Source organism: Leucopleurus acutus (assembly GCF_964270905.1).
Source record: "Leucopleurus acutus genome assembly, chromosome: 3".
NCBI lineage: Eukaryota > Metazoa > Chordata > Mammalia > Artiodactyla > Delphinidae > Leucopleurus > Leucopleurus acutus.
The window spans coordinates 117602777-117627261 of NC_139145.1; the positions used below are offsets into that span (position 1 = coordinate 117602777).

The window sequence follows — 24485 nt, forward strand, 5'->3', positions numbered from 1 at the left end:
AGTCTTTCCATCCCGCTTCTTAAAATTTCCTTATAGCTACATTTAAAGAAAATTAAAATGGCAAAATTAATTTAGTAATGTATTTTACTTAACTCAGTATATCAAAATATTATTTCAACATAATATAAAAATTATTGAGGTACTTTACTTTCTTTTTTCTTTTCCATGTGAAGTCTTTGAAACCTGGTATGAATTTTACACTTACAGCTAACGTTAATTCAGACTAGTAATATCTTGTACAGATGGGTTGTGGCTACCATTTGGACAGTGCAGGTCTAAAGAGGGAGCATGTGCATATCAGTTAATTGATTGTATCAAAGTATCTACTTTAGATGGCATATTTAATGCAAATAACATACAGGTGACCCTTGAACAAGAGGAGGGTTGGGGCCCCAGCCCTCCACACAGTTGAAAATCCCAGTATAACTTACAGTCAGCCCTCCCTATACTTAGGTCCTCCGATTCTGCATCCACGTATAAGCAGACCCACATCAGACCCATGTTGTGCAAGGGTCAGCTGTATTCTTACTTCCTCCTTGGTGTGATAATTCATCATAGAGTGATCACATTAGTATCTCTTTATTCATGATGTAATTTAGCTTCCTTTTGCCAGTTTCTTATTATTGTATGTGTTTCTAAAGTCTTTTTTGCTTTGTCAGTTCCTTAACCTTTGCAGAACATAATCAGATGATGTTATTGTCCCATTTAAACCCTTCAGTGTCTTCCCAGTGCACATCCAAACTCTTCACCATGGCCTTCAATACCTTACATGGTGTGCTCCCTGTCACACATCTCCCGCCTCATCTGATGCTACTCTTCCTTTTGTCCACCAATATCCAGCTACACTAGCCTTCTTGTTTCTCCAGTAGAAGCCGTTCCTTGCACAGCCATTTCCTCTATCTGGAATTCTTTTTCTTCAGGATTTTACTTGCGATGTCATTCTTTTTGGTTTGTGTCTTTATCTAAATCATCCTGGACAGGTCTTCCCAGATCACTCAATCTCAAGTAACCTCCCATCACTATCTCATCACCTTGTTTTATTCTCTACAGAACATTTCTGGCTGTTTGAAATTTTCTTTTTCAAAATTTGCTTGTTCATCTATTTTCCCACTAGAATGTATAGTACCTTATCAAAAAAAATGAAACATAAAGATAACAGTTATTGTTTATCCTCTAGATTTGGATCATGCATTGAAATGCCTTCAGCGTGAAGATCCCAGTTTGAAAGTGAAGCTAGATCCTGACTCTGGACAGGTATGCATATTATTATTTAATCCCCAGAATCTTTCAATGAAAACATCTGTGTGTGTGGGAGAGAGTGTTTAAGTGCGTATATCCAAAACATTGATTGGTCTGTGCCCCTAAAAGAGAAAGCCTTTTTTGGTTCTCATAATATAAATTTCTGATTATATTTTGACTGTCAAGCTAAATTTTCCTAATTCCTCAGTATGATTATACCTTACTTATATAAACTACTTCCCAATATTTCTACCTTCCAGAAGACAGCCTTTTGTGAAATTTTGAAATAAAGTTCAACCCCAAGACAAAACCTTAAGGCTCTTATGCTAAAACTTACAGAAGCAGCTTTCTAAAGGGAGGATGCATAGGTATACTTTTTTTTTTTTTTTTTTGCGGTACGCGGGCCTCTCACCGCTGCGGCCTCTCCCGCTGCAGAGCACAGGCTCCAGACGCGCAGGCCCAGCAGCCATGGCTCACGGGCCCAGCCACTCCGCAGCACGCTGGATCCTCCCGAACCGGGGCTCGAACCCGCGTCCCCCGCATCGGCAGGCGGACTCCCAACCACTGCGCCACCAGGGAAGCCCTAGGTATACTTTTAATGATGATAATACACCTAAAATGGGTGAGAAGTGATAGATTACAGCCTAACAATGTGGGAGGAAATAGAGACCTAAAGTAGGTACAGGACTGTGCTGTATATTATATAATACAGTAGAAGAACACATATTCATTCTGCATCTTCTTTTTAGGGGGGCAGGGTAGAGTTTATATAAAATTCTAGAAAAATTTCCTTAAAAAATTATAAATTTGCCTTTAAAAAGGATAAACTGATTTAGTTAATCTGAAAAATATGGAGTACTTTATTTTCCCAAATGCCAGCTAAATGAGGTAGCAATTTAGTTTAATTGATTCTGAAGGCTACAACAGCAATTAAAACAGAAACTTTTTATATAAAAAATGCCAATACATATTTTTTTTTAAATAGCAAATAACATTCAAGTGTACAAAGTAAAGAATTAAAGTCTCCCTTTCAGTCTCTCTATCCTTTTCTACATAGGTAATCACTGTGAAAACTTGGTGAATAGCCTTTCACACTTTTCCAAACATCCATTTTTCTGCTGTGCAATGTTATAAAACACAGTATTTATGTTTCCAAATATATATGTACAGATATATAAGAAGTCATTCTATTTGTATTATTCTACAACTGGCTTTTTTCCAAATAATTACTTCTTTAACTTTATATTAAAGTATAGCCCTCATACACCAAATAGTTTTTTGTTGTTGTTCCTTACAATTATAGTTTTATTATAGTGAGAGGAAACAAATCAGAACCAGCCAAAGGAAGAGACACCTAGGGCAGTCTGAGAGGTTCTAAATGCAAGGCTTTTCTTCATCCTCCTGGCATAGAGTATTGTCAGTCAGGGAAGCTCACCCAGGCCTTCCATGCCCAGAGTTTTTATTAGGGCATAATCACATACTGTCTATGTGGTTGACATTTAATCTCTAGTGCCTCCTGTAGGTTTGGGCTACTACCTTTACTCTCTAGGTTGTAAATGGGTACAGCTATTCCAAAGCCACATCATAAATCACATTGTTAGACTATCTGGTGGACAAAGGCCCCAGACAAGCAAAGACATTTCTATCAGGCAGCATCTTGGCCTAGAGATAACTTCCCAGTAGCTGAAGGCAGGGGCCAGATCTCTCTTTAGGGTAAAGTTAATGCCTTACTACACAGATGGTATATGAATAAAATAGGGCAAATGTGGATTCCTTGCACTATATTCTCTCATACACAAAGACCTTCTTCAGGAATAACCATTGTTGCTTTCTGAAAACAAAAACATGTTTTGATTGGTTTTGATGCAAATTTGTTCTAACAAGGACCCAAAATAACATTGGTTCAAAGAAGATAAAAGTCAGTTTCTCTGTCATGTAAAGTTCCAAGCTACTTTGGAAGTTTCAACTGCCCACAAAACTGTAAGGTGCCCAGGATGGTTGGAAATAGCCATGTGGTTGGCAGTGTTTGAGGGAGGGATTATTCCCCCCATTCACAAGATGTTGCCCTCATTCACATTTCAAGACGGTTGTCTATATCTTCATTAAGAGAAGGGCTTTATTTACCCTTAAAGACATAACCCAGAAGTTACCAACATCATTTATACTTATATTTCACTGGCCAGAACTTACCTTTGTGGTTGGGAAGTGTGGTTCTCGTTAGATACCACTTACCCAGCTGATAATTCAGCTATCAAAGAATAAAAGATTGGCCTAGTGATTCACTTTTAATTGATTTATTATTTCAATCAGAAAAGTTAAAAGCAGTGTTTTGATGTAGGAGCCAAAAAAAATTACAGAAGAAATTCATTTTGTAAGTAATGAAAAATAAAATATATTGATATACCTTTATTAGTATTTTGTGATAAACTTAATTTTTTCCTTGATCTTTGTTTTCTTCCTCTTTTAACCAGACTATCCTTTGTGGCATGGGGGAGTTACATATTGAGATAATTCATGACCGAATCAAGAGGGAATATGGACTGGAAACCTATCTAGGGCCCCTCCAGGTGGCATACCGAGAGACCATCCTAAATGCAGTTCGTGCCACAGGTAAAAAATACATTTCGAATTCATAGCATTTAGAATTCGCTGGTTCTGTTGCTCTCTTTTTCTCCAGGACCTGTTTTCTGAATCTCTCAGTTTAGTTGCATAAGGCAGGGTTTATAGTCACTAGTGTCTTCCATCAGTGGGGACAGGTTTTATGTGTGTGTTTTCTTGTTTTTTAGCATTTGTTTGTTTTAGACACAGCTCTATTTCATTACAACTCATTTATTACATATATTGGCTGAGCCACTCATCAAGCAGGTGTGCAGTGGGATCAGCCATTGAAGTAGACAGCTCATCCCAGTCCTCACTACCAGAAGGAGTATAACAATTTGAAGTTGGTGTGTCAGTTTTACTCCATAAAGTGAATGGAAATGTTGGGTGGGGAAGGTAGAATTAGATGAAGGTAGTCAAACTTCCAGTTATAAGATAAATGAGTACTAGTGATATGATATATGACATGATAAAGATGATTAATACTGCTGTACGTTATAAATGGAAGTTAAGAGAGTAAATCCTAAGAGTTCTTATCACAAAGAAAAAATTTTTTTTCTATTTCTTTAATGTTGTGTCTAGATGAGATGATGGATGTTCACTAAACTTTCTGTGGTAATCGTTTCATGATCTGTGTAACTTAAATCATGTTGTATACCTTAAACTCCGGCAGTGCTGTATGTCAATTATATCTCAATAAAATAAGACATAAAATTTTAAAATTTAAAAAGAAAAAAACCAAAAATAGAGTGGAAAATAATTTCCACTATTTAATAAGTATGGTAATCCTGTGCTGATGGTATTCTTAAGAAAGTGTACTTTTTATATTTCTGTCCCAAAAGTAAGAATTCATGATTTTTCTACATATGATAATTTCAATTTGGTTCCCTTAAACAAAAGAACCTGACAATCATTCCTACCCGCCCCCCACCAAGGAGAAAACATGGGCAGGTTTGTGAAAAAATATAGAAAAGATATGTTTAGGATAACTAGGAACTTTTAAGCAACTCAGCGATTTGTAAAAAGGCCAGGTGGTTATTTTTCATTGAAACTTGAAAAATTAAACAAGCTGGATATAGGGGCAAATGACACGATGATTTCTCTTTCTGGACTTTATATCTGGAAAAACCAAAAATTCTGGGAAAATATAAATAACATCTTTTAAATTAATGTCTGAGATGGTTAGAATGTAATGGAAATTTCTAGAGGCCAAAAAGGAAACTGGAGCAGGAATCTTGGAAAATAAGCCAGCACCTAAGCCACTAGCTATCTTGGAGAAATCTGTGGTAATGTCTAACCTAGAACTTGAGGGCCACATCCTCATGGAAGTAATGAGGAAAATCTTGTCCATAAAAGAAGAGGACAAGGAAACTTGTCTGACTGACTGTGGGGCAAAGGGGCAAAATTTCTGAGAATTTGTAACTGTAGGCTTCTGATAGCATTTTCAGCCTAAATTCATAGAACCAGTGTGACCTGAAAAACTCCAAACAGAGAAGAATTTAGTGTAAAGTGCTTATGGATTGGTAATATACCAAGGAACCTGGAGAAAACAAATGTAGGGCCTCTTTAGATAAATGTATCCTCAATCCAGGCCTCAAAGAAAATCCCACAAAGGAATATGAACTCACAATTTAAAAAAATTTTTTTTAATAAATTTACCTATTTATTTATTTTTAGCTCTGTTGGGTCTTCGTTGCTGCACGCGGGCTTTCTCTAGCTGCAGCGAGTGGGGGCTACTCTTCGTTGCAGTGCGCGGGCTTCTCATTGCTGTGGCTTCTCTTTGTTGCGGAGCATGGGCTCTAGGTGCATGAGCTTCAGTAGTTGTGGCACATGGGCTCAGTACTTGTGGCTTGAGGACTCAGTAGTTGTGGCTCGAGGGCTCAGTAGTTGTGGCACACGGGCTTAGTTGCTCCGCGGCATGTGGGATCTTCCCTGACCAGGGCTTGAACCCATGTCCCCTGCATTGGCAAGCGGATTCTTACCCCCACTGCCACCTGGGAAGCCCCCGCGCAAAAAAAATATATATTTATTTATTTATTTTTAATCATAAAACCTTGAGCAAAGGCACAAGGAGCAAAAAAGGCAGCAGAAACAATAAACATCATAGGCAGACCAGCAAAGGCTTCTGATACTAGAGTTATCATATGCTGAGTATAAAATAAGTATTATTTTTGAAGAAATAAGAAAGGGGATAGAAAGTATTAGTAAGAAATAGGAGACTATCAAAAATAAGCAAGCAACAGAACATCATGTTATCTGAGAAAGAAAGGAAATGCTCAAAAAAATAATGGGGATGTGTCATAAGGACACAGGAACCAACCCGAAGAGGCTCCACTGGCTAAATCTGGGTTAATTTGAACTCCAAAATAATTACGAACAATAATCATAGACCACTGAGAAAAAGTTGGAACTCATGAGTCCATACTGATGATAGATCAACAAGAAGAAGAGACTCTTCTTCCTTACACTGAAGTGCCAAATGCTGACTGTTAGATGTTGAGGAGGAGGGCTGGAATAAGAAATCGTCATCTTGTAATATGGTGAATGCTTAATATTGAGTACATTGTTGAGCAGCATATTTGCATGGTCTTCAAGTGTCTCGCTCTAGATTGCTTATTAGTTACAAGGTGAAAATTAGTAACCAGATGCTGCAGCAATCAGACCACACCCTGACTGGACAGTCAGATGACTAATGATCATGTCACTGAGGAGGAGCAGATTACATTTGTGTACATCTAGAAAATTATCAAAATGTACAGACATTAAAGAAGACCTAAGTTAAATGGAAAACCATACTATTCATAGATAAGAAGACTAAATATCATGAACATACCAGTTCTACCCAAAGAACTGTATCAGACATTAATACTTATTATAAAGCCATAGTCATTATGACACAAATCAAGCTAAGAATAGACAAATATACCAGTGGAACAAACCAGAAAGCCTAGAAACAGACTCATATCTATGTGGAAATTGGATTTACGTCAGTGATATTGCAGCTCAGTGAGAAAGGGTGGACTGATATTCAATAAAGGGGCCTGGGATAATTATTCATATGGAAAAAGATTTAGATTCCTACCTCATACTGTATACAAAAGTCAATTCCAGGTGAATTTAAAAGCCTAAATATGAAAGAAGAGTTGGAAATCTCTCTTTGAGCACAAAAGAATAAAGAGAATAAATGCTAATATACGCAAAAAAGAAAAAAAAGAAAGAAAACCCCAAAACTTTATGAAAGGGAAACCTTCGAATTTTTGGAAGACAATATAGAATTGTTTTACTAACCAGATAAGGTTGAAACTATGAACTAAAAGATTACTAAAGTTGATATTATTGAAATTAAGAATTTATTCAAATATACTATAAAGAAAGCAAAAAGACAAGCCAAAAGCTGAGAGAAGATATTTGCTTCATATAAAACTGACAGATTAGTATCCAGAATATATATAAAGAACTTCAAAAGATCATTAAAAACATGACAACCAACCAAGTAGAAAAGTGAGCAAAAAAGATTGAGGATACCCCAAAGGCCTGTGAACATAAAAGATTCTCAATCTCAGTAATGATTAGGATCATGCAAGTTAAAAGGACAAGATGGCATTTTATACCAACAAAATTGGCAAGAATGCAAATCTGACAATGCCAAGTGTTGGTGAGATGTTTTATGGAAAGTTGCAATGGAAAGTTGCAATGGAAAGTTTTACAAAAACTTCTGGTGGGAGTGTAAATTATATGAACACTATGAAAACAGTTTGGCAACTTTCTTATGAAGTTGACAATGTGCAGACCTTACTACTCAGCAGTTCCACTAGTAGGTATATGCCCTAGAGAAAATCTTACACATGTACATCGAGAGACAGATACAAGAACCTTCATAATAGCATTGTAATAAAACAAAACTTTAGGTGAAAAAAATCCAAATATTTGTGGACATAGTGGATAAATTGTACTCTGTTCATATAACAGAATACTATATAACAGTGAAAAAGAATGTACTACATCACCAGGTGTCAGCCCAGATGACGCAGAAAAAAGCAAGTTGCTGAATACATGCAGTATAATAACATATTCAAAACAAAGCAGAAGTAAACTATATTGTTTAGGGATACCTGCATCTGTGATACAACTCTAAAGAAAATCATATGAATGTTTAAATACAACATCATGATAGTGGTTGTTTCTTCAGAAGGCTTCTAGGTTACTGGTAATGTTCTGTTTCTTTAGTAGTATTAGGTTTCATGAATGTTCATTTTGTTTTTAGGTTATGAATGTTCATTTTGGTTTTAGGTTATGCATGTATTTTTAAGTATAAAATATTTCATAATATAAAAGTTTTATATTTCATAATATAAAAGGAATTATGAAGAGGAATTATAGAGCATAATTAGTTCTTAGTTTTGAACTTGGGCCATGAGTCACTGTGCTCCATGGTCACTCACATAAATACAGCATAGTTTTGTCTTAGTAAAATCTTGGAGATTGGTGATGTTGCCGAAAGCTCAACTTCTCTGTATACTGGTGCCAAATTAAATCTCAGAGACACAGTTTTGGGTGAAGTAGAAAAGGATAGCCTTATTACTTTGCCAGGCAAAGGGGGACACAGCAGGCTCCTGCCTCGAAAAACTGTGTCCCAACCTGGGAGGATTTGATGAAGGTTTTGTAACAGTGGTTCAAAGGTGGGGTCTCTGACAACATCAGGGTGTACACAGGGCTTTCACTCCCTTCATCTCATCTCAGGTGGTCTCCTAATCTTGAGGAGCTTCTCTGTTCCCTTTAATCTTGCCTCAGGTGGTTTCTTGGCTGCTTCCTCCCTTGATTAGCAACTGTTCGAATCTGCCCTTTGGAACTAAGGAAAGTCATGGAGGCTGGAGTCTTGCCTTCAAGAAATGGGGGACAAAAGGGCCTCCATGCCTCGGAGCCCCACAGGGCCCCACTCGGTTTCACTGACAGCTATTGGTTGTTAGCTAATGAGGGAGTCTATTTTCATTTTTACAAATAGATAACTAGTTTTGGGGGAAGAATCATAAACATTAAATGTTGGGCTGGCCAAAAAGTTCATTCGGGGAACTTCCCTGGTGGTGCAAGTGGATAAGACTCTGTACTCCCCATGCAGGGGACCCAGGTTTGATCCCTGGTCAGGGAGCTAGATCCCACGTGCATGCCACAACTAAGAGTTTGCATGCCACAACTAAGGAACCGGTGAGCCGCAGCTAAGGAGCCTGCCTGCCACAACTAAGACCCAGTGCAACCAAATAAATATTAAAAAAAAAAAAAAAAGTTCGTTGGGTTTTTCCATACCAGCTTATGGAAAAACCCAAACGAACTTTTTGGCCAAACCCAATACATAAAATATTGCTGGAAGAGTGTATGAAATTTAAGTTTGTTGGTTGGCAGGGTGAAGCCTTTTAATTTTCATTAGATAACGTTTGTACTGTTTTACTTTTAAATAAAAATTTTTTATTTAGAAGAATATCAGTCACATAAGAAATGTTTAAAAGTGTAATCTGCATAACAAAATTTGTGCGATCACCTGCCTCAACACACCCTAACACTGAAGTAATTTTTGTTTTTTTTAAAAATTCTTTGGCTGTGCTAGGTCTTCATTGCTGCATGCGGGCTTTCTCTAGTTGTGGCGAGCAGGGGCTACTCTTCGTTGTGGTGCACAGGCTTCTCATTGCAGTGGCTTCTCTTGTTGCAGAACACGGGCTCTAGGCATGCAGGCTTCAGTAGTTGCAGCACGTGGGCTCAGTAGTTGAGGCACGTGGGCCCTAGAATGCAAGGGCTTCAGTAGTTGTGGAGCATGGGCTCAGTAGTTATGGCTCACGGGCTCTAGAGCACAGGCTCAGTAGTTGTGGCACACAGGCTTAGTGCTCCACGGCATGTAGGATCTTCCCAGACTATGGATCGAACCCATGTCCCATGTTGGCAGGTGGATTCTTTTTTTTTTTTAACATCTTTATTGGAGTATAATTGCTTTACAATGGCATGTTAGTTTCTGCTTTAAAACAAAGTGAATCAGCTATACATATACATATATCCCCATATCTCCTCCCTCTTGCATCTCCCTCCCACTCTGCCAACCCTCTAGGTGGTCACAAAGCACTGAGCTAATCTCCCTGTGCTATGCGCTGCTTCCCACTAGCTATCTGTTTTACATTTGGTAGTGCATATATGTCAGTGCTACTGTCTCCCTTCGTCCCACCTTACCCTTCCCCCTCCCCGTGTCCTCAAGTCCATTCTCTATGTCTGCGTCTTTATTCTTCTCCTGCCCCTAGGTTCTTCAGAACCATTTTATTTTTTTTAGATTCCATATATATGTGTTAGCATACGGTATTTGTTTTTCTCTTTCTGACTTACTTCACTCTGTATGACAGTCTCTAGGTCCATCCACCTCACTACAAATAACTCAATTGCATTTCTTTTTATGGCTGAGTAATATTCCATTGTATATATGTGGGCAGGCAGATTTTTAACCACTGCACCACCAGGGAAGTCCTAAAGCAATATTAATATGTGATTCAGAGCAGGTTTTTTTTTTTTTTTTTTTTTTTTTGGCGGTACACGGGCCTCTCACTGTTGTGGCCTCTCCCGTTGTGGAGCACAGGCTCCAGACGCGCAGGCTCAGCGGCCATGGCTCACGGGCCCAGCCGCTCCGTGGTATGTGGGATCCTCCTGGACCGGGACACAAACCCGTGTCTCCTGCATCGGCAGGCAGACTCTCAACCACTGTGCCACCAGGGAAGCCCCAGAGCAGGTTTTTAATGTTAGTAAACACAGAAGCAGATGCTTCCTTTTTTCTTTTTAATTTATTTATTTTTTGCTGCATCTGGTCTTAGTTGCGGCACGCCAGGATATTTTGTTGTGGCATGCGGGCTCCAGAGTGTGTGGGCTCTGTAGTTGCAGTACATGGGCTTGGGTTTAGTTGCCCCAACACATGTGGGATCTTAGTTCCCCGACCAAGGATCGAACACGCATCCCCTGCATTGGAAGGTGGATTCTTAACCACTGGACAACCAGGAAAGTCCCAGCAGATGCTTTCTTGGTAGAACTGTTTACTCTGACATTTTTATACTGTATTTAGTGTCATTGTTGATATTTTCTTCCGCTTTACCTTCCATGAGACCTTGAACTTGCTGACTGTAATTTTGCCAGTTGTGGTACCTTGACATCTTTCTGGAACAAATCTCTGAGGTACTACATTCGATTTGTTTACAGATACCTTAGATAGAACTTTAGGAGACAGACGGCATCTTGTGACTGTAGAACTGGAAGCAAAATCACTGGAAACATCATCTCTTCTGCCAGTCATCGAGTATGCAGCAAGTGTTGCCCAAGACCTTTCTCAGGCCTCACGAGAGGCCATTGAAAATGGCCTTCACAGTGCGTGCCTCCAAGGTAAGGTACTCCAATCAGAGTACGCATTAGTATCACACTCAACGATTTAATCCCTCCTGATATTAGAAATTGTTTCATTCTTCTCTTCTAACTTTGATGGTGTTTTCTCCCTATCTCTTCCCATCACGCATATGTCATACCTTTATAGTTGTCCCACAGCCTTGGATATTGGTTTTTTTTTTTTTCAGTCTTTTGTTCACTTTGCTTTTCAGTTTTGGAGGTTTCTACTGATATATTTTCTAACTCAGACTGTTTCCTCAGCTGTGTCCCATCTAAGACCATCAGTGGGCTTCTTCCTTTCTGTTACAGTGTTTTTCATCTGAAGCATTTCTTTTTGGTTCTTTCTTAGGACTTCTGTCTCTCTGCTGTCATGCCCACCTGTTCTTGCATGCCCTTTACTTTACCTATTTAAGCCCTTGGCATATTAGTCATAGTTGTTTATATTCTTAGCCTCATCGTTCAGTGTCCCTGCCACATCTGGTTCTGATGCTTGCTCTCTGTATTCGAATTCAAATTGTGCTTTTTGCCTTTCAATATGCCTTATAAGTTTTTCTTTTTTTCTTTTATTTATGTTTTATATAGCAGGTTCTTATTAGTTATCTGTTTTATACATATTAGTGCATATATGTCAATCCCAATCTCCCAATTCATCCCATAATTTTTTCTTGATAGCCAGAAGTGATGTACTGGGTAAGGGACTGCTATAAACCGGCCTTTAGTAATGTGGTGGTGAGGTAAAGGGGAGGGGAAGCATCTGTAGTCCCAAGATTAGGTCTGTCTTCTAGTCAGCCTGTGCCTTTGGACTCGGAGCTGCACAAGTGTTTCTCAGTTTTTTTCACCCCCCTTAGGTGGGACAGGATGGCTAGAGTAGACTGGAATTGGGTACTTCCCTCAAGTCAGTTAGTCTCTGATAATATCCCTGCAGGTTTTGCTCTAATTAACTAGTTTCCCGTGAGGGCAGGCCTTGTTAAGAATAGAGTGCCTTGGAGTATTTCAGAATGGATTCTTTTCCCCTCCCCCTGAATCTCTGATATTTACTGTGAGAACCTGCTTGAGCTCACAAAATTATGCCCCTCTCCATCCCCAAGACTGGGCCCCCCTGGAGTTTTTAACTCTGACTTGGCCACACCGAGCCTCAAGCAGTTCATCAATTACAGATCAGGTGTGACTGCCCGCACTCACCTGTCTCTCCAGTCTTGGGGACAGTGGTTTGCCCTTTGTCCTCCCATCTCTTACCAATTCAATAAGAATTGTTGCTTTTTACTTATTATTTACAACAAAGTGATGACTTCAAAGCTCCTTTACATGCAGAACTGGAAACTAGAAGTTCTCTGCCTATCTCTTTATTCATTTCATTTACCCCTCACTGTAATACTGAGTCCTAATAAAATCTTTTCCCCCTTACCTAGGACCATTGCTTGGATCCCCAGTTCAAGATGTAGCAATTACTTTACATTCATTGGCAATTCATCCCGGTACCTCCACAGCTATGATTTCTGCCTGTGTCTCAAGATGCCTACAAAAGGTATAGAAGTGTCCTAATCCTTTTTGCTAATTTAAGGTGACTCTCTGGACAGTAGTAAACCACTAGTCCACAGACAGCTGTGCTCGCAGTGCCTGACCTTGTGTCTTTGTATCCTGAGCCTTATAGTCAAGAGTTTTTACCATGGAGAATCTTTGATTTCTTAATCATCAGGGTTTTATTCAAAAGAGGATCTAAGAAATTACTGTTTGACACAGATAGTTATTAAATATCCTCTGATTTTGGCAAAGAGGCAAGTTTTTTTAAGTGGTGGCTCTGCTTTCCCCATCCCAGATACACAGCCATAAGAGGCAAGCTTGGTAGGTTTGAGTAAAAGACATATCTGGGGTCAGCTTGGCCCAAAATGGATTATAATCTAAAGGACATTGAAGGTCTAATATTGGTTCCAGTGCTGGAGTTCATGTTTGTTCTAATAAGATTAATCAAGGATCATTGAAATCAGATAAGTCCTGTTGAATAACAGATCAAATAAGCATTTTTCCTTCTCAGAGCATAAAGCAGTCTGGTCTTCTGTGTTTACCTGGGGATATGTCCTTGAGTGCCTTGCCCCAGTAATCTACCAGAGCTGGATTAACCCCCAAGGGCCTTAGTGTGCTGAATGCTGATTCCATGCATTCTTCTCAGTATGGAAATACTATAGTTTTGTTGGTGACTGATTTTGCATTAAAACGCTTGCCTTTATGATCATTTTCTAATGTTTTGGACTGTGGTTGAGACCTGATTTTCTATAGTCTTATTTGAATCCATAATTATAAAGTTAAATACCCTAAGCCCCTGACTTAGGAAGGCTAAACTTTAATGGCTCCTTCAGATAAGTTCAAATTCATACTTCTTAAAAAGTTTTTGAAAACAAAAAGTTTTTGATTAAAAAGAAAAAACACTACACTTTCAAAAATAAAATTGTTTAAATATTGTTTGCCTAAGCATATAGTTAGAAATATTACCTGTAAAGTGGTCATGATTAAATTGTTGAGAACATTTACCTTCCAGTAATTCTTAGTTTTTCCTGACATTGGTTTTAGTTTTGAAATAATGGTAACCTGAAAGATGATACGTTTCTAAATTAACCCCAAGCCCCAGTATATGGGCCAGTCCTTCAAAATCTAATATGCCTTGGTTAGCCTTTTTATTAAGATCATAGTAGAGAACAAGAATTAACTTTATGGGGCTTACACTTAACCTTTTGTTTTAATTCATTACTTTAAATACTACTAATGGAAATACTGTGGCCCTTGTTAAACTTCATCTAGTGGGGAAGCTCCTTCTCTCTGCTATGAGAAGTTAATGACGCTTCATATATTTATTGAGCCACTGGTGGTGTGCTTATAGTGCACCAGGCACTGAGAGGGGCACAAATAGGATGCATACATTTTTCTTGACCTAAAGGAGCTTATGATTTAGAAGGGAAATAAATAGCCAAATAGCCAGAATATTAGATAGAATGGACTGAGATCCATGAAAGCTGAGACGTGGGGAATTGGGGCAGGGTTCTTGGAAAGTTTATGTTGCCGAAACTCAGCCTCTTCACCGGTGCCGAACAGAAACGCGGAGACAGGGTTTTGGGTGAAGTAGAAGAGAGTAGCTTTTATTGCTTTGCCAGGCAAAGGGGGCCACAGAGGGCTAACGCCCTCAAGACTGTGTGATCCACCCTGGAGGGGTTATGAGGAGTTTTATAGTGTTCAAGGAGCAGGGGTGTGATCAGCTCGTGGCCAATTCTGGGATTGGTTGGCATCGAGGTGAAGTTTCAAGCATCATCAGTCAGCCTTCTGGTTTCAACCAGTCTAGGGTCTATGTGCTTGTGGTCAGCAGTTTTCCTCTGGCAGGGGTCTGCTTCCTGTACAAACAACTTAGGAATGTGTGTCAGGCCTTTATATCTTTCAGGGAACTGGGAGTTCGGTGATTCTGCCATGCGGCAGCATTACAGTCTAAATTGTTCCCAGTTCCCTAGCCCAACAGCTGTTCTTTGTTTCTGCATCTTCACATTTCCCAATCATTAACTCTTGAGTCAGCATTTTATTTCAAAACACAACAGGGGCTTGTACATGGTTTCATTGATTGTTGAGCTGTGATGTTTTGGAAGATTTGGGCACAGTGGGCAGCATTCCAGACAAGGGGAGATTAAAGGCGGCAGGGCCAGGCTTTAGAGAAACCTTTAAAAACTACATCTAGAAGTTTGAGATTTGTTTTGAGAACAGTGGTGAATAACTTAAAGTTTTTGAAGAGAGCAGTATAATCATTAGAATACAGAAGGGACTGGAGTAGGGAAAAGAGTCTAGGACAGGGAATGGACTAGGTCTGAACCAGGATACCAGCAACAGGAGTGGAAATCTTACAGCTTGTAGAAAAAGGGAAATCAAAGATGCATGTCCTGGTGAACTGAAGAGTAGTGATGCCATCAACAGAAAGAGGAAAAAGCAGACAGGAGTGTTTGGAAAAGAAAATGATGAGTTCCATTTGGGGCATATTGGGTTGCTATAAGATATTTAGACACTATCCCAGAGCAGACCAGTGGAGTACAAGGCTGGAGCACTCAGACCATGGCTTGGATAAAGTTTAGAATTTTTGAGGAAGCTATGTAGAAGCTGTTCTTGATGCTCTGTAACTAGGCAGTGTTGCCAAGGAAAAGGCTGTGAAAAGAAAAGAGGACTAAGGACAGACCCACAAGCACAGTACTTCCTGTTCAGTTACATAGAACTCAGTCCTTTCCTTAGTTGTAGCATTTTTTTCTCTTTAATTTTTAACCTTTTCCCACTCCATTATGTTGTTCTAAAAGACGTGTTGCGTGAAGTGGCACAAAGCTTTTGGTAAGAATTGCAAAAATACAGAGGATATATTTAGTTGTTTGCTGTTGGCTGTCATCATTTTTTAGTAATGTTTTCATTCAAGGACTATTACTTTTTCTATAGTTGAGCTGTTTCGGTTGATAGTGATTTTAAAGGCTTAATCTGTGAAGAACTGAGACTATGTTTTTATTCTATATGTGTGCTATGTTTTTTGAAATTTCTGTGATAAAGAGAATATACTGCTGGCTATTTTTCATGATCGTGAAAGTAGGAGGCAGGGGTGGGGGGGAGGGAGGAGGTGGTGAGGTATCGGGGACAGAAGAGCATTACTTGACAATATAGGCGAAGATACTGCCTGGTCGTAAGTGAGTGGTGGCAGGTGAGCAGAGAGATGATCAGCCATAGCCAAATAAAGGTGAGGGGTACATTCCAGAGCCCTGGCTCTTCTATCTGGTTTCCGCTGCTAAGTCTAAGTTTATTACAACTGAGGAAGTTGTAATAAAGACCAAAGTACACTGCTCATCCCACCTGACAACCAAACAAAGGCTTAGAATTTATAGGAAATTGTTATTTTTTAACTCTGGCAGGCTGGAGAAGTAAGTGAGTTAGCTTTTAAAATCAAACCCATCAGTAGTTATGGTGCTCGCAAACGCCCTCCAAAATCCGTTTAGCAATTGGCCTGATGGAATGATGCTCTAAAGACAGCGTCTGACTAGGACCCCAGTAAGTCTTTATACCTCTGCTTTCGTCCACTTCCTATTTGCCCTATGCTGTTTTAGCTTTTTATAGTTTCCGTGCTCTTTCCTTTCCATGTGCTTATTCTTCTTGGCCTTTGTTATCTGTTCAGAATTTTAGATTTCAGTCTGTTTCAAATAGAAGAGAATGTGTTTCTACTAACTTACTGTGTTTTTAGCTCTCTCCTTTATTTCCCTCCTGCTTGCCCTGACTTGTAGCATGGACTATAACTATAGGTATCAAAAACAAAAGAAGAGGTTTAAATATGAAGAAATAAGTCTCTGAAGGGGGAAAACCATTTTGTTTCCCTCTGTCTCTGGGCATATGTTCACAGGTACTCTACATAATGAGATTTTGCCAAGCATTCCCTTGCAACACACCATACAAGAGGTCTCAGACATGCTACTGTCATGCATGTACAAGCAAATATTGAAATTTTGGACTTCTTATAGAGTGTTAAAGCAGGCTTATGTCTCTGCTAGAGGCTCTAGGCTAAGATTATGAACAGTATTTAAATTTTTATGAGTCTTCCCTTCGTAACAGAAATTTGCTCTGCAGTTTAAGGAAGAGGAGTTAATATTCTTTAATTTCTTTAGGCTCTGAAGAAAGCTGATAAGCAAATTTTGGAGCCCCTGATGAATCTTGAGGTTACAGTGACTAGAGATTACCTCAGTCCTGTCCTAGCAGATCTAGCACGAAGAAGAGGGAACATTCAGGAAATCCAGACTCGTCAGGACAACAAAGTTGTTATTGGATTTGTTCCCTTAGCAGAAATTATGGTAGGTACTTTGTGACTAAATGTACATACTTTACGTAAATTGCTGGAGAAATCCAGGGGATTATGGCAGCATGGGGGGGGGGGGGGGTAATCCCTTTCCATTCGTCTACTGTGCTGTACCAAAATGTGTCACCAGCCTAAATGACCATTTTTCCATCCCAAGCACTTATCTTACTTCTGTTGCCGGCTTTGAGGCAAGTTTCATTCTCCTCCCCACCAGCCTCTCCTACTAGAACAGGCACCTGAGTGCCAGCAGAGTCTTTTGTACCATTTGGGACCAAGGAATACTTCTGAAGCATACCCACACTACTGGTTTTCTGTCATCCACAATACTTACCAAATTTTTCCTGATAATGGTCAAAGGTTCTGCAGGAAGAGACTTGAGGCTTAACTTTGCAGAGATAACTGACTTAAAATTATTTTAATTAGGGTTATTCAACTGTGCTTCGAACCTTAACATCAGGCTCAGCTACCTTTGCCTTAGAGCTGTCTAATTATCAAGCCATGAATCCTCAAGACCAAAGTACACTGCTCAGCCAGAGAAGTGGCTCGTCCTAAGTCCTTGGAGAGAAACTCAGGAGTACCTACCTACTTCATTTTCCGTAAGAACAACTGAAAAGGTAGAACGTGAAACAGTGGCACTTGGTGCTGCCCATTCTATTTTACAGAATGAGAAACGTGCTTTGATGTTGAAGGTTAATGCACCTGAATTGTATTGTGTATCTATTACTGTCGGTAGTCAAGATTCAGTCTTTTGGAATATACTGAGTGATAGATATCACGAGGTTTTTGGTTGGCTGGTTTTAAGCTGCGCTCACAGGAAAGATGTCAGTCTTCTATGTATAACGTATAAATAAGATGGAGGTTCAATCAATAAAAAGATTTTATTCAAAAACATGATTTTTAAAATCAAGCTGATCGTGGTACAGATGACTGTGGGCATTTTCCCCTATTTTTCTTTTGTTTCAGTTCATTTTTACATTCTGTCCTCGTCACAATATCCAGTAAAGACAGGTTCTGCAGCTATTCCTCGTCTGTACGACAGGTAAAGTACAAACAAAAGATGTGTTTTAGATTGATATAACTCATCTCCATCTTAAGGAACTTAACAGCTCAAATCAGAATCATTAAACCATACCACTAATTATTGAAAAAAGAGATTCATAATGGAGTTCTAAGTTACAGCAAAATTTAATATATCTATAAAACAGTTTAAAGTCCAAGCATATCTTCTCCTTATAGGTACTGGAAATAGTTCCCAATTCTTCCTAATTCCTCCTAATTAAATCACAGCCTCTTAGGTGACATACATTTTTGAAAAATAAATCTGTCTTACCTGAGCATTCTGCAGCGGTGAACTGTTAGTCTCCTGTAGGCATCCTCTAGGCCTCTGACGTCTTTGTGACTCCAGAGTCTCTCACCAACAGCACTTGCCCGAGGCCTAAAATTTAAACCACATGTGCCCCAATGTACTTTTCTATTTTCTTAAATAAGCAAACCACATGCTTGGGGAAGTTCCTAGTGGTTTCCAACTTGGGTACAGAAGGAAAACTCAGGCACCTTAATTCAAATGTTATCACTTAAATTCCATACCATAATCTTGGAGTAAGGTTAGTTGCATCCACATACTCTCCCCATAGACAAGCTTCTCCACCAATGACAAGTTTTTTCTGTTCCTGAGAACCTAGATTAAAATCATTGATGTAAGTTAGGTAGTTGCAACTTGAGGCCTATATACAGAGGCAATGCTGATTTCTATTGTTATCTTAGGGCAACATTTCTCTCCTGTTAATCAGGACCTTGGGAGATGTTCATGGCTGTGGCACAAAAAAAGGTGGCCAACTTTATTGCCACGGCTGACCCCATGGTTCACACAGTATTTGTTAGCATATGTTAACTAATGTAGTAGTTAGGCAGTCTGGTAGTAAAGATACCATTTTATTATTAAAGAGACTATCTATAGTAATTATGACTTTTTGATTCTCAGAAAATGCTTTTTAGAGATTTTTAGAGAAACAGTTATGTCAATTCCTAATAGACCTACAGTTTTGAAACTCTTTTAAACAGCAAAATACTATTCCTCAAAGGAAATTTTATATTAAAGTCTGGTGTACAAAAATGGACAAAGTAGAACTGTTCTTAATGAAGGGGGTTTGAGAGTCTGGAGCCCCACCACTCAGACATGCCCACCCCCAAGGATGCCTCCTCCTCAGAACCTGGAAGCCACTGAACAGGACGGGATCCCTGCTTAGGTGTCTTGCATTGGAGAGGCAGCTCAGAGTAGGAGATACAAGGTTAATGCAGTCGGGCATCTTTAAATGCATAGTGATAACAAGTCTTATCAGTGAAAATGGAGAGCAAAATCTAAGGGAATCTACTTTGAAGTTCTTTCATTTAGGGAAGAATGTGGTTTCTTTCATATTGTAGTTGATCTGTCTAAGTACACACAAACAAAATCAAGGGTCAAACATAAAAGGGAGGATAGTTGGTAGATGCTACCTAGGTAAGGATTCCCTGGAGGGAGGGTAGGGAAAAAAACCTAACAAATCAAGTAACGATGGTTGCTTCACTTACCCTCAAAACTAAGAGGGTCCACGGCATAGTATTTTTTCCAGTCTTGTCCATAACTGATCCAGTCTAAGTACCAAGGAGCAGAAAGGATCACAGGGAAGCCAGCTTCTGTAACTTTACTTTGTTCCTGAGTATAGTCCTCCACTTTCCACACCTGAATTACTGTGCCTGGCGTGAGCTATTAAAGTCACAAATCACAATATGTATTATTAGGTCTCGCAACTACAGTAGATGAAATTAAAAGTCCAAGGCACTGTAGCGAAGAAAATAACTTTTAAGATCCTTGAAAACAGCATTTTCTTTCTCCCTCTTTCTCCTTAGAATTAATAGCAAATGCTATTTGTTGTAGGGACTTAGAAGTTTCATCAACCTTAAGGTTGGATATTTAACCTTTGTCTACATATGATACCATATAGGTGCAATGAATTAAAGGTTTTCATCCCATTTCTACCACACTATTGTACTTACTTTGGAACTCTGAGGATGCCACCAACCCTTCTGGAAAGATAATACTAGTATCTGGACTTGCAAATTCTCAGTTGCCCCCAAAGGAAAATAAAGAATTCTGAGTATGTCAGAGAGAAACGCCATTTTAAATAAAAAGTGTACATTGACAATTTTACTTAAAACAAAACTCTCTTAACAGCAGTAAAGACTTATTTATCTGTTCTGCCCTTCTGAATAAAGGAAGGGTCTTCAGAGTACTTCAATTTGTGATTAAAAATGAGATGGCGGGGGAGGAGGGGAGATGGGGGAGACGAGGAGGTGGCGGCGCTGAAGAATGAAGTAAATGGAAGAAATCAGATCAATACCATTATCATTGGTCTCAGTGTTACAGCTCAAATGGAAAGGTAAACTCGTTTCCCCAGCATTACAGGGAAGCTTCATTAGGGTTCCTTCCATCCAAGGAAGTATTAAGTCTCTCATATTATCAAAACCAAATGCAGTCTTAATACTTCTCACCTTGCTTGCATCATCAAAAACTTCTTGCCAGACTATGGAGCTCTTGTTTATGGCTGAAATCATATCCAAAACCCTACCATTGAAAAAAATTACAGTTATTTCAGATCACAAGCTTACCAATATGTGTAAAGAATGCACATTTTTATCCCAAGAACTCCCAACACTGAGAGGTGCCTCTCAGTATAGCACAGCTTTACAGCAGAACTAGCTAAAGCTGGGTGGCGACCCATGTGGTTCCTTCTTTCTAGCACGTGGCTCAGAACCTGACACAGCAGAGGGGTTCAACAGTCAATTGCAGAATGAATGAGCTAAGCATACCCCAAAGAAAGGAAGATGGGACAACTCCTAGGGAAGTGTATAAACAGCAACCTTTGTAATTTAATGGGTATCTTAGAGTAAAAGAAACTAGCCTGTGACATCACCTAAATAACTTCCAACAGTGTTGACAATCAATTCACAAATATTTCCTGATGTTCAGACAATGGCAGGTGCTCTGCAGGATAAAAAAATTAGCCTGTATCACACAAAAAGCTGAACAGGAAAAGGCTAGAATCTGGGCTTGCTCAATGCAGGAGTTGGCAAGCTATAGCCTGCAGCCTATTTTTGTATGGCTCTTGAGCTGAGAATGGTTTTTACACTTGTAAAGCATTGTTTAAAAAAGAGTATGCACACACAAAAAAAGTATGCAACCACATGTGCCCGACGAAATCTCTTATATTTACTGTCTGGCCCTTCAGAGAACAAGTTTACTGCTCCCTAGCATAGAGCAGCACTGTCTGCTGGAACTTGATGCAGTGATGGAAATGTTCTATATATGCACTTTCCAGCATGGTAGCCACTAGCCTCATCTAGCTGTTGAACACCTGAAATGTGGCTAATGTGACTGAGGAACTGAATTTTTAATTTTCTTCAATTCTAATTTAAATACAAACAGCCACATGTGGCTGTGGCTACCACACGAGACAGCACAGATATAAAGTAAAAGAAATGCTCCGGCGTTGACAAAAGGGACTGAATTCCACGGGATGGATGGTGACGAAGACTTTGCAGGGCAGCCAGGGCGCTGAGCTGAGTTCTTAGAACAGATGACTGTTATCCTGTGTTTCAACAGTTAATGCAAAAGGATCAGAGTCACCATGTTATTGATTTAAAGAAAATAGTGGCTATTGCTCCCTCCTTTATGATTTTTCATCTATATTTTGTGTAACAAAGAATATAACGTGTATACTTTGGCAAGGAGTGGAGAGAAAATGAAAAATAAAGTAGTACTAAATAACAGCTTAAGCTTTTACAAAAGGCATTGATGAAATAAAAACAGAAGTAGGCTTTAAAGTAACTTACGCTTGCATATAGAAAGTTTCTAGTTTCTTAAAATTTCTGCCAAAGCCTTTGTCCCTCATGAAGTCCTGGATTTCTGGATTGGATGCCCTTAAGCAAAAAGTGATCAAAATTTCATTAAAAGTTCAATATGCCCAATCTTTTTCTTTTTTTTTTTTTGGCCGCATGGCACATGGAATCTTAGTTCCCCGACCAGGGATTGAACCCACGCACCTTTCACTGGAAGCGCAGAGTCTTAACCCCTGGACTGCCAGGGAAGTCCCTGCCCAATCTTTTTAAAGCAGCATATATCCCTAACATCTTATACACATGTAAAACTATTAAATTCTGTAGAGTAAAATAAACCTAAAAACTTAATTATAAGTTATCTTAGCTTTCCAGTGCAAATAATTTTTTTCTAGAAGCCGGTTTCCTAGAAAAATGGTTTTCCCTAACCTCCCGCCTCTCTCCTCCATCTGAGGCTATTTGCAAAGAGGACTTTTACTTGAAAAATCTCTCCCACTTAATCATTACCCTCTTTCACTAAAGCTATTCTTGTTCACTCTTTAGTCTTTTTTTTTAATTCCCATTTCCTTCTGCATCTTAATTCTCCTTCCTAAAAGCTTTTTACTTTGTCATACCACCCATATGGACATTCTGCAGAAATCCACCATCTCACGAGTTGTGTTGCCAAGTTAAAACCGTACAGAGATGTTACCCCAAATCTTCCCTTTTCGTGTGGAGACCTCTACACCTACTTCAGATACAAGTTTTTAGAAATAGGTGGGTTTTAACGAATTTTCATACCAACAATCAAAATCTACTTCATCTCCTCCCAAATGAATGAATTCATCCGGAAACACGGTACTAATTTCTTTGAAAAATTTAGACAGGAAGCTGTAAGTTGTATTCCAAATAGGGTTTATAGGTCCAAAAGCCCCAGATGGATCTTTTCCATTATAACATGGAGTCAGGAGGTCTTTCTGGCCTGGAAGGAAACACAGAGAATCTTTTCTAAAGAAGTATTTCAGTCACAAAGACACGGCTTTGCACGTGATTATATTATTTTGTTGAAGCCAAAAGAGATTTTATACAGAAAAGGATAAATGTGTTTACTAAGAGTTATTATAATTTCTTCCAAATAAGAACTGTTTCCTGAATACTGTCCCTGTACACCTCTTCTGTTTCCCTTTCCATCAGCCTCTGAGATTTTACCCATTTCAAATATTATCTCAAATATTAACGACTCCCAAATCTAAACCTTGCCCCAATCCTTTTGTCTCGAGCTTCAAACCATATTTCAAAGTCCCTGCTGGACACAATTAGGTATCCTAGCTTCACTTCAAATATAATCTAACAAAAACCAAATAGTCTTCCCCAAGCTCCTTCTGTAGCTTCTCCTGATTTTCACATTCTGGTAAGCGAGTCACCATCCTCCTAATAAGTCTCTTGTCCCTCTCCTCCTGGAGTCAGTCAGTTACCCAAGTTCTATGCGTTGTATTTCCAGAATGTCTCTCAGTTCTGTATATTATTTTCCATCCCTGCTATCACCATTCTGGTCTAGGACCTTCAATCTCCTCCCCCTTCCAAATCTGTCACTTTCACATAGGATTCCCTTTAGTGTGGCTCCCATCATGTCACTCTTCTACTCTGTAACTTTCACTGGCTTCCATGTGTCCTGATGAATCCCACATTCCTCACCCAAGCCCTCTACACTACTTTTTCAGACTCATTTCCCACTGTACTCCATGTCTATTCTAATAAACTTATTGCACAATTATAAATGCTAGGTGTGGTGCTATGTGCTTTACATTCATTCTGTAATCTTCAAAAAAAAAAAATTACATGATAGCTACTGCTAATACTCCCATTTTAGAGATAGGAAAACTGAGGATGAGATGTTCTGACTTGCCCAAGGTCACTCAGTTTATAAACGCCAGAAGCAGGATTCAAATCCAGGCAATCTAGCTCCAGAGCCAGTTCTTAAGCACCCGACAGTACAACTACTCTCTGCTGCACTGTACTCCAGCTAAATTGCCTTTCCTGTTATTCCCTCTACCAGAAACATGAATATATTCTTTGATCTCTCAAAAGCATTTTAAGTGTTACTTCATTCATGTAATGTTTAATTCACTTATGCATTCTACTTGTTATAATCATTTCTTGTTTTCCTTTATCCCTTGTGTTTATACTTTAGGCAATGCCTAGATAGTGACTTGCTCACAACAGACACATAATAGTTACTGAATTACAACTATCAATAGTTTGCACAACCTTTGTGCAAATCACAAGAACAAAATGAGCAAACACCAAGTCATGAGATGCAGGACCTCAAATGTTCATTTTCTGCAACTCATAAAACACGCTCCTTACCTTCTCCCCAAGACTGCGTATGTCCAGGGCTATCAAATTCTGGCAAGATCCGAATCCCTCGTAATCGGGCATATTCAATCACCATACGGACATCGTTTGGAGTATAAACATGAGATGAAGAATAGCTTCCCTGTAAAAGCCATATTTCTTAAAATGTATGAACTGTTTACAGCTCTGTTTGTACTTC

The 24485-nt window shown here is 39.1% G+C and overlaps 2 protein-coding genes across 3 annotated transcripts in view; one reads left to right on the forward strand and one right to left on the reverse strand.

The window, feature by feature from the left end:
- GFM2 (GTP dependent ribosome recycling factor mitochondrial 2) overlaps nt 1–17637 on the forward strand; it is a 40196-nt gene extending 22559 nt beyond the window's left edge. Inside the window, exons 15-20 of the mRNA XM_082836384.1 lie at nt 1178–1254; nt 3711–3849; nt 11056–11235; nt 12645–12760; nt 16893–17075; nt 17504–17637. Coding sequence (XP_082692510.1) covers nt 1178–1254; nt 3711–3849; nt 11056–11235; nt 12645–12760; nt 16893–17075; nt 17504–17632 — 824 coding nt within the window. The 3' untranslated portion in view covers nt 17633–17637. The remainder of the gene's footprint in view (nt 1–1177; nt 1255–3710; nt 3850–11055; nt 11236–12644; nt 12761–16892; nt 17076–17503) is intronic.
- Nucleotides 17638–17666: 29 nt separating this feature from the next.
- The window catches only part of HEXB (hexosaminidase subunit beta), a 59348-nt gene continuing 52529 nt past the window's right edge, over nt 17667–24485 (reverse strand). Inside the window, exons 6-13 of one of the 2 annotated variants that reach the window (XM_082836382.1) lie at nt 24299–24428; nt 22733–22913; nt 21950–22036; nt 20609–20681; nt 19649–19823; nt 18668–18758; nt 18411–18515; nt 17667–18108 (exon numbers count right to left, since the gene is read on the reverse strand). In XM_082836382.1, coding sequence (XP_082692508.1) covers nt 18051–18108; nt 18411–18515; nt 18668–18758; nt 19649–19823; nt 20609–20681; nt 21950–22036; nt 22733–22913; nt 24299–24428 — 900 coding nt within the window. In that variant the 3' untranslated portion in view covers nt 17667–18050. The remainder of the gene's footprint in view (nt 18109–18410; nt 18516–18667; nt 18759–19648; nt 19824–20608; nt 20682–21949; nt 22037–22732; nt 22914–24298; nt 24429–24485) is intronic. The other variant, XM_082836381.1, reaches the window with a different exon arrangement.